A 10,636-nucleotide genomic window follows, 5' to 3' on the forward strand; every position below is an offset into this window, starting at 1 on the left:
CTATGCGGCTATTGCGCCTTGGGATTGCGAAATGTTTGTTTAGCCGGCTGCAGTTGCACGATAGAATGCACACATAGGTCCTGCATTATCAAGATTGGCGTACACGAGCTGACATTTGAAAATGCACAACGACTGGAACACTGGTAAGAAGAAAAAGTCTGTTGCCCTTACTTTAACATAACTTAAAAAATATCTCATTTTCAGATATTAACATAATTCTTGTAGGCAAAAAATTATTTCATAACTCCTTTATCACGTAAAGTTGTGTCTCTTGCTAAAATCCCCCAGCGACTTATGTATATTAATTTCTATTTAATAGTACTGACATTTAAAAGTTCGTAGTCGTTCGAAAATTGAAGCATAAGAAAGATAAGATTATTGAATTTACTTCATAATGTATTTTCTCGTAGATATAAAGCAATAAAATATCGATACAGAGAAAAATCCTCTATTATGCGACGGGCTTCTACTATGAGACGGCAGATTTTCAACATGAAACTCTAATCACAAATCTTTATTCACAACGATTACACGATCTAACAATGAATTCTCCACTAAACAGATTTCACGCCATGGGCAATAAATTCACGCAAGAACCCTACTATCTCATATTAGGAGCTTATCTCATAATAGGGGACTCTCCTCTACGCTTAAAAAAGTTGTACAGGTTGATATAGTACACTTTTTGATTTGTTTAAGACAAAATAGAATGTTTCTAGATGCAGAGAGCACATTGCAAATTAAATGATTTATATATGTACATATAAATTTCTTTCCAACGGAATCTCTAAAGTTTCCAAGTGTGTTGACAAAACTGGTAAATATGATGGCTGAGTTTATTCCCAACAATGGCCAATTTCAATGAAATGCGCAGGCGGCACTAACCGCAGGGGGGCGTTTCTCCGTAATTACTAATTACTCTATTTAGTAGGATGTTGTGCAGCGTCACGGGATTAAGCGGTCGATGCTTCGAACGACGATCCAGTCGTAGCAGTCCGATCTATTGCGTGCCGCGAGAACAAGAGGGAACGCGGTGAATTGCCCTCCCAATCATCTCATTACACGGGTCTGCCTGCTCTCGGCCGTTCCGACAGACAACTCTAAAGTCCGGCTTTCGCCTATCTATTCCAATTCTTTCCTAACGCGAAACACCAGCCGCATCTACGTCGGACGCATCAGGCTAGCAGGGAAAAATTAACTGTCACAACTGCGGGACGCGGAGGACCTCGTACGCATTATTAATTTGCAAAAATAACGCAAACTGATACACAACATAATACAAGTGGCGCAACGGACAAGCGGTGTAAGATGACGCAGGATTAAGTACAACGTTACCTCGGGGTTTTATGCGGTCAAAAGCCACGAGCTTATATTAAATTACGTTATGAAATAGCAGGTATAAGTTCTCATATTTTGCGCTTGTCGCCCGATCGATCTACCATTTCCGTCACGCAACAGGCCGGAGAAATGTCACGTCAGCGCCCATGAGACTGAAGGCGATCTTTTTTCTGCTAATATACGAGTGAGGGAGGCCGATGTTTGTTTCAACAGCCTACCTTCTCGTCTCCTCTCTCTCTCTCTCTCTACCGTTTCTTGATTCGCCTCTGCTTTTCGTCCGCGTCGAGTTTTTATCAATTATAATGCATTTCTCCAGACGCGATACCGATTTCACGTTCTCCATTGTCGTCATGCTCCGTCGCAATGGGCACTTCGCTGGTCGCAATGTCAATGTCTCCGCAGGATATCCGCGTCGCTTCGCGAACTCAAGTACCCAGAGCGTGATAGTGCATGGTCCCTCTCCTGGCTTGGGGAACGAGGGCCCGCTGTACGACCGCCGCCCCTCTGGACGCGCCCTCCCCTCGAGCCCCTCCGCGCGATCGTCATCGTAGTCGTCGTGCTCGTCGGAGTTGTCGGAGGGTCGGAGTTCATTGTGCCACAAGTGCATTCCGAGTACCGGCGACGCCAATTGCTCGTTACGAGCCCAGTTGCGAATCGCTCTGTGAAAGCGACAGTGACATTTCCCAGAGCGAGGGCTCGGCCCTCGCGAGAGATCGGTTCCCGAGATCGGGAGTAAAAGAAAAAAACGCCGCAAGATCTGCGTGTGCAACCGCGAGATGATGCTCTCGCGCTCTCGCGTGACAAAGCGCAGCGACATGCTCCCGTTTCGTTCATTTCGTCACTTTGTGTGAAGCTTCCCGGTACAACAAGGAGTTAATTTGAATTTCGTCTCGCGCGTGCTTGTGAGAAATGGTGAGGCGAGATTAGCGGTACATGTATAGGAGTCACGTGGATTAAATCGAAGGCCGGAGTATATTGCGGTGAGTAGAGGACAAACAGAATTATTTTCTCACGCCACGCCTGAATTACTAAAATACGAGTGCGGCGGAATTTACATCCTATAATGAATTTGGTCAGAATTCCAATCGACATAAATTTCGAAATAAATTGTCGGAGGTAGAATTCTGCGGGGAAATTGTGTAACCGCGTAAACGCCGGAGTCGAATTGCCGTTGGTACTATTATATTTTATTGGTGCAACGGTAAGTTTTATCAGTGAGAAGAGCAGCAGAACCGAGGGCGTTTTTTTCTCACACGTAGCTATCGGCCCGCATGACGAATTTAAATTGCACGCTGAACTAGCGAGAAAATGACGCATATCCTTTTGCGGGACGATTGCAGCGCTGACACGTCACTGTATTCTCCTCACTCCTTTCGTCGTAGGCTATCGCAAGAAAAATTGTTTCCTTCTTTTTCAGCCTAATCGGCACGGTCGTACTGATTATCATTACATAATCGCTCGTAAAAGAGCTCGGCGAAACGCATAATGTAAACCGAGGTAACATCGACGAGGCCAATTTGCATCTACATTTTCATTACTAGTTTTACAATCCTGCATAAGGCTCGGCCTTATGCGTTCTCGGCTTAGGCGTTTCGATAATTGCCAATTGTGCAAGCGCGACATTTGCCGTTCGAGTTTCTTGCGCCGCTTGGGATGAATTTTAAGGCGCATGCATACTCGTTGCGTATCGCGTCGTCCTTCCGTATCAATTCAGTGGTACGGTCTTCTCGTATACCGTTGCATTCGCACGTATCAAAAGTTTGACACGCAACCGGTCTACACTGACGCGCAATGATACGCGGACACGCAACAAGTCTGTATCCATCTTTAGATCTTTCAACTGCCTGCGGAATGGGATGCTCGAAGAAACTTTCGTACGAACGAAAAAGTTGACGACCTCTGAATTAATACTACGAAATATCCTTGGAAATATTTTGATTGCACCCCGGTTTTAGTTATTAATGTCTTCGGCGTGAGAACTGCGACGTAAATCTGTCGCGGAATCTTATTTTGGCAATCTCAACTTATAAATGCGCGGGTATCATAAAACACAAAGGCACACACAGAAAAATATTATTGTACAGTGAAGCAAAGTAATCACTCGGTTTATTTTATTTCGTTTAAGTAATAGTTTGCTTCAACAAAGAATATTTTAACTAGTAAGAATATTCTTAAAGTCGCCGACAGTAATTAATAAATTAATAACATCGGTGATTTTTGTCGACCGTGTCTGGCAATTAAAATTCTTATTGCGAAAAACATTACCCCAGCCAGGATTCGAACCTGGGACCTCCCTACAATCCGTGACGGGCGTCTTAGCCAGCTCGACCACTGGGGCTGTGAAAGAATATTTTCTTAATAACACTTTTAAGATATACTTGTTACTAGTCTTAGAAAAGCTTGCCATCTTATGCTCGAAGAAAGAATTTATTCTTCTTTGAAGAAAATTATAAAATTTATTGAAGAATTTCGTATGCTTCTTTTAATAAAATCAGAAGAAACAAAATTGTTTTGCTTCAAATAATTCTATGTATTCTTGTTTCAAGTACTAGACTTACTAAGAACCAGAATATGTTTTGAGTACATATAACACTTGCGACGACATTATGATAGATTTGCGGATATATAAACTTATCAAATACTTGGAACAAATAATATTTACTTGCAGGTAGTATATATTTTTCTGTGTGCAGTTATGAAACGCCGAAAGGTGCAAGTGACCAGATAACCCTCAGAATTCGTTAAACGAAAAGAAATGTATATCTCTTCCGTACTACAATTGTGCGCGAGCCGTTCAAAATAAGATTACCAGAAATAAATAAATAAAAATAAATTCTAGAGGGATATAAATAAATAAAGATAATGTCCAGACAAATTCAATCGATGGCTGTTGAATTATTCATTAATTTTGTGAGTCGTTATGAAACTAATTAAAGATTATGCATTGCATCTGTATATCTTGATTAACTTTCACGACGTTAGAAAACGCGCATTTCAAAAAGACTTTCTTTAGAAATGCTAGAACTGGCTGTCGCAATAGTTCTAAATAAGAATTTCTCACGAGTAGAGAACAGCTGGCCGACGCGTTCGAACGAACGTCTCCACAACTTCTTGCCCGCCCCGTGTGAAGCTATAACGGACAGAAAAACGTTACGTTATGTGGCACATGTGAAATTTCGTGCGGCCTTCGTCGACATTAGGATTAGTTAATCGTATTAACGCACCGTGGCAGCTATTCCAATCAGCCACGAAACGCTCATTTCTTTTGCACTGTTTTCACAATCCATTTAGTATAATAAAAAAAATTGGCGACTAGTCTTGCTCCTGTTATACAGTCGAATAATAAATGAAGTAATTATTTATAAATAATATAATGTGGACGCTCGTTGAATGTATAAACAAATGATCAAATTTTAAAGGCCAAAAATAACGAACTAATATAAAGGATGTTGGAAAATTCAATTATATTCTTAATAATTTACATAGGTGAACGTTTCGACTTTACTTAGTCTTTTTCAACACCCTAATTCAATAATTATGATACGTTAAATTTAAAAGGTACGTGACTGGTCATTTTAATTATTATTAAATGTCGTTGGAATACGTTAAAAATTAGTAAAATAAAAATTATATGTATATATAAATGCCAACATCACAAACGTACCTTTTAAATTTAATGTATCGTAATTATTGATCTAGCGTGTTGAAAAAGACTAAGTAAAGTCGAAACGTTCACCTATGTAAATTATTAGGAATATAATTGAATTTTCTAACATCCTTTATCTTAGCTCGTTATTTTTGGCCTTTAAAATTTAATTATTTATACTTCCGGTTGAGAATGTGTCAAATTAATATAAACGCTGAGACGCTCTGCCATCAATTATTACGAAATTCTAGCTGCTCAAAATAGTTTGTTTCTCGTGCGATTATCAATTTTGAATTTATACTTTGTTGCGCAATATTCTACATTATTCCCGCGACACTTTGACATTCGCACTTGGCTCATATTCAATATTCAATGTCGCATTTGTACGGTACCGCGATTGAGGTCAGTTAATACTTCCTCCCAAAGTGAATATCTTTTCGGAGGGGACGTTTCTATCACGCACGCATTTACGACAAGTGTTTCCGACCCGACGCGAATGTCCGAGCAGTGTCACGATAATACGACCGGAGACCTGACGGATTTTTGTCCTATTCGAACTATAATTTATAACCATTCAAATTATTGTATTACTCTCTAAGGCCTATATTCATCGTCGTTTCTCAATTCTCAAGAGTGTATCAGGCGAGACACTCAGATTGGAGTCTCATGTCTTGAGTTACGGACGGTTCATTAGTTACATTTTGATTAAAGATCAACTGAAACTGCATTCAGCTGACAAGGGGACCGATTACTCACCTGAAATTCATCTTGAGAGTCAAAACATCGATTAAAGCGGCGATACGCAACGAGTGATGACGAGACGAAACGCAATTTTTCCCGACTCAATTCTCTTAGATGAAATCCAAAAACTATTTTCTAAAACTTCCTTTGAGAATCTCTATCGAATCGAGATTACAAACAAATATCAAATTGAGTCTCAAGATTCATCTGTTAAACAGTATCATCTCAAGACTGGTTTTAGCTGAGTTTTTCGGCAGAATCACGACTATAAATACGGACCTAAAAGTCAATCAGTGGATTATCACTGACAACAGGGAATAATCACTGATTGACTTTCAGAGACCACGATACGTATATTAGAATTCATTTATTATGCACCTGAGTTCTCTAGCTTGAAATTATTGACACGCTTTCTATTTGACAGTTTTCCTTCGTTCGACTGGTTAGCCGACTTGCGGCTGATACGCGAGAAGATGAAAGGGTCACTTTTGCCTGGTCAACGCCGACAACCACCGTGGTTTCTTCGATGTGGATTCTACTGAGGAAATCGCGTTTGAAATCCAACAAATACCTCTATCCTTTTCGCAGTAAGTACGTCGCACTCAAAATGCTCCTTCACATTGTTTTTATACAGTGCCTAATTGAGGGACGTCTTTTAGAAAACGCAATTTTACTGAAATGAGTCTCTCGGAGATTTCGTGGATCTTCATCCTGATCGCGGCGTTTGAAAGAGCATTTGTCGTTAACTCGCTGACCGGGGATCACGTGTGCCCAAGACTAGAGAAGTTAGTATCCAAATATCTACAAGATACACAATACCGTGCAATTGTAGGCAAAGCTCATTTTGTAAGTAGCGTGTGTCAGAGTTAAAAGAAGAATACTATTTTTCATATGTTCACATATGCCTAGAAAAACAGGAAACCGCTGAGGGCATTGTGGTGCGCATATTTGCGGCATTACTAGGCATTACTAGACATTTTTTAGGCATAATAAGATAAAGTAATGCCCACTGGGCATTAGTGGGCATTGTTGTACAAGATTTTGGTCAGCGGTTTCCCCCTCGGTACACCCTCAGAAAGGATTTCTGTTACCGAGACAAAAAATATTTTTGACGCATTTATATTCACTCACAACCTCATTTAGTACAAAAATAAGACAATATCAAAATAAAATGAATAATTCTTATTCTTCTCTATTGAATTAAAAAAGATTGACTTACTATATTGAGACAAAAGTAACTTATATAAATGTAAGTTTATATATTCTTGCGTTTAGAATAAATTTTCCTTCCACCTTACAACGCACCAAGTTGGCACCACGATATTCGACAAAAGACGACACATACTATCATTTTATTCTAGATTTTAGAATTTTTCATTTAAGATTATAAAAGTGGCGATTGTGGCGCAAAGAGATGTGCGCTGCTCTAACAAGCCGAAGATCCGAGTTGAAATCCAACCAAGAATTGTTGGTTTTTATTCGATCGCCACCTCTCGGAAGGCAATAGTCAAATCACCGAGAGTACCTTCCCATGAAAATCCCCTTGTGGAAGCCGTTCGGAATCGGTGTTAAATTGTAGGTCCCATATACCTGATGCACAAAGTAAAGTACTAAAGTACTTTACAGTACTGAAGATTAAAATATTCTCTATAATAAACACGATTGGCGCTATATCGATTCTATTTTATGATACATTCAAGTGTAATAGCATTGGATCCGGAAATTTGTTCTGTGGGTGTAGATTATCCAAAGTTGGTTTAAGTGATATTTCGCTTTCCAAGCGGCATGCAGTTTGATAATTTTTTAAGAGACCTTCACCCGGAAGCCTTGACAATGCTGGCATGCGTAATACGTATACAAATCATTATTTATGCGCGCACCTCGCCGCATATGCCGCTGTAAACCTGATAAGGGAATCGCGGGGCCAGTCGCTAATAAATCGTACGTTACAGTTACACAGTCACGTCGTACGAGACTTACACCGAGCCGGTCGTGGTCAACTCGTTCACCTGGTGCCTACAAATTCCCCCGAGATGTCCCAAGACGTGGACCGAACTACGACAACGGTATCGTGTGAAGGTAAATCCCGGTCCAAGACATTGTCAATCCTTTCGTGGCTTGAAACCTTCAGCCTCACTGTTCGGCGAGATGATTTAGGCCCGGTTTCACCAAACGCTCAACTTTAATCTTCGTCGCTTAACTTTAATCTTAGTTCACTTCATGTTTGTCTCTTTCTAAAGTAGCTGTTAAGCTAAGCTTAAAGTTGGACAACGTTGGTGAAACCAGACCTAGGCGTAACATTATTAGATTATTAACATTAACCATTTATACATTTTCTTCCACATATATAATTTTTTCGTGAAACTCGGAAGCGTTTTAGTTCTTCGAAACGCCTGTGATACGCTAATTGTTCACTTTCTCAATCAGTTTCGGTAGCACATATCCCGAGTATATCGGAAGAAATAATAATTAGAGAATTCATTAACGGCGGATATGCATTTGCATTGAAAGAATCCAATTTTTCCGACGCAGGTATCTACGCAGGCAATTTCATTGTTTATTCATCAATGGAGTCTAGCTCGTATGTCGGGGAAAAGAACCATTCTCTCGAACTTTTCAAAGGAAAAGGAAAATATGTTAATCTTACACGCAACGGGAGACTCTCGCACAAGCGTGTAAGTTCAGTTTCGTGGAAGGCTTCGGCGTGGAACGGGCAAGAAAGTAACGTTCCGTCAAAGGATTAGCGATTGTTTGCACAGCTTTACTTGATCGATAGTTCACTCTTTGCCGTATAAAGTTGTGGTAATTAAAAATCTGAAGCTCGACCAACGACGTAGAGCTGCTGGTGCAACGGCTGCGAAATAGAATCCTTGTGGTCGAGACCGAAACGATCGGAGCCGAAAGAAAGGCAAGAGGTACATTCGCGCGAGACAATAGATCCGTAATTTATTCCAACGTCAGAGCGGAATTGCATCGCGGAAGGAGTTACGTAAACCCCGATTTCCACGCCTCGTTATGGAAAAATGTCGTTTCCCAGGCGGCGTGAATGGAAAACGATCGGCGAAATGCTTCTCGCGTGGCGGGTACCTGTGTGCCGCGGCAAAACGCTCCACATACACGACGCTATGAAAGAACCTGTCTATTCTTCCGCTTTTGCCTCTTACTCTGCGTCCCTCCCTCGTGCCACATCCTCGTTCTCCGTCGCCCTCTCTCTCTCTCCTTCTCTTTCTCTCGTCTCTGCCACGCCGATACGAGCTAATTACAGGGAAAGTCTGTATTAACGGCGGCCATCTGATTAAGTAAATAAATAAAAAGAAAATGCGGAGTACACGTATGCGCTCGAGCGTACGCCTGTACGAGAGGAGGGAGCGGACCGGCGGCGACTGCAATTACCGCCCCGTGAAATGCGGAATTGACGAATCGCGCCGAAAGAAGGAGGAACCTGTCCCCGTCTCGGGATTACGAAACAATCCAGAAGCGGGCTATTAGCTGAAAAGGACAACTCGCGCGGCGCGGCTTTGCGCCGTATCTTTGCGCGGTACCCTCGAAGAAGGGAAATGCCGGAAGTCGACAATTTGCGAAGTTGTTTAACTCGGCGCATCGCAGGTGGATGGTAAGGATAATTTCTCCGCGGGCGCGCACGGGGGAGGGGAGGGGAGAAGATATCGTATCTCTCGTGTAAGTAATGTCATTTCGAACTGGTTACACGAGGCGTTTAATCGAGCAGTAACGCGGACGAACGGCCTTACGAGAAATTACGCGTACGCGATCGATTGCGTCTAAACGTGCAATCGCGACGCAACGCAAGTAGGTATTCGATTCAGGCATGTTCGCGATTTAACTGGGGGGGGCTCTCGGGTATCAATTTATGCCGCGAATTACCGAGGCGCGAACGTAATAAAGCCGACGTGAAATCTCGCGGCGATTTACGGGGACACTCGATAACGCAGCCGCGCGAAAATTAATCGCCGTCGCTTAATGACGATGAGACGTGACGTGCATAACGCGTAAACAAGGTCCCGGCGTACGGCAGACGTAAGAGAGGAAAAAAAACCATCGCGTGTCATCGACCAGACGAATCTCGCGCGTGAATCCGAGTGAACGTCGAATCCACGAGAATATAATCTCGTTGACAGTGAGATTAATTTTCAATATCCGAACAAGTCGGCTCTCGTGTTAATAGTCCTGTTCGTTCTAACAGAAAAGAGAGATTGATAATATACATACATTGTCTTTTTTGTTCGTCTGCATCAAGATAAACGTGTCTGAGAGGAGTAAAGAAATGTCAGAGGCTGAAACTTCCATTTTTTTCAGGGGAAGATTGCAAAAGTTCAGAATGACGAATGCGTGATATTTCCACATAAATTAAGGGGATGCTGGAGTGGTTTGATTTGATTGACCGACAGAGTCGCATACAGTTTTTGGGGGTTTGTAAATCTTACCTCAAGGAACGTAACCTCAATATGTCATATTATAGATACAAACCAAAATAATTATGTAGCATTTATGTACAAACTAATACCAGACCCAAGTGTAGAATGCATAGTAGAACATTTTCATATAAAAAACATTGAGGTTTGAAGTCTAATTCGTATCGCATTATGTATTACAAATATTGCAATACATAATGCGATACGAATTAGACTTCAAATCTCAATGTTTTTTATATGAAAATGTTCTACTATGCATTCTACACTTGGGTCTGGTATTAGTTTGTACATAAATGCAAATAATAAGATTTACAAACGCAAAAACGGTATCCGACTCTGTCGGTAAATCAAACCACTCCAGCATCTCCTTAAGGGGATGCTGGAGTGATTCTGCACTTTCGTATCTTTTGCACCTAAAACTGTTTCGTGGAAAGATTTGTGTAATACACAAATTAAATGGCACGTGTACAGATGATCGAAA

The 10,636-nt window shown here is 41.3% G+C and overlaps 1 protein-coding gene and 1 non-coding gene across 5 annotated transcripts in view; one reads left to right on the forward strand and one right to left on the reverse strand.

Annotated features, from left to right (window-relative positions):
- The first annotated feature begins 1,909 nt into the window (after nucleotides 1-1,909).
- LOC105559191 overlaps nucleotides 1,910-10,636 on the forward strand; it is a 24,515-nt gene continuing 15,788 nt past the window's right edge. For 2 of the 4 annotated variants that reach the window (XM_012007295.1, XM_012007298.1), the window contains exons 1-4: nucleotides 1,910-2,318; nucleotides 6,150-6,312; nucleotides 6,385-6,510; nucleotides 7,678-7,804. In XM_012007295.1, the coding sequence (XP_011862685.1) occupies nucleotides 6,404-6,510; nucleotides 7,678-7,804 (234 nt within the window). In that variant the 5' untranslated portion in view covers nucleotides 1,910-2,318; nucleotides 6,150-6,312; nucleotides 6,385-6,403. The other 2 variants (XM_012007297.1, XM_012007296.1) reach the window with 2 other exon arrangements.
- On the reverse strand, nucleotides 3,601-3,676 carry Trnav-cac. The gene is given in 2 exon segments: nucleotides 3,601-3,634; nucleotides 3,641-3,676. It is a non-coding gene; the product is annotated as a tRNA-Val (tRNA).

Source organism: Vollenhovia emeryi, unplaced genomic scaffold (genome assembly GCF_000949405.1).
Source record: "Vollenhovia emeryi isolate VEMERY1.0 unplaced genomic scaffold, V.emery_V1.0 DF939286.1, whole genome shotgun sequence".
Lineage (NCBI taxonomy): Eukaryota > Metazoa > Arthropoda > Insecta > Hymenoptera > Formicidae > Vollenhovia > Vollenhovia emeryi.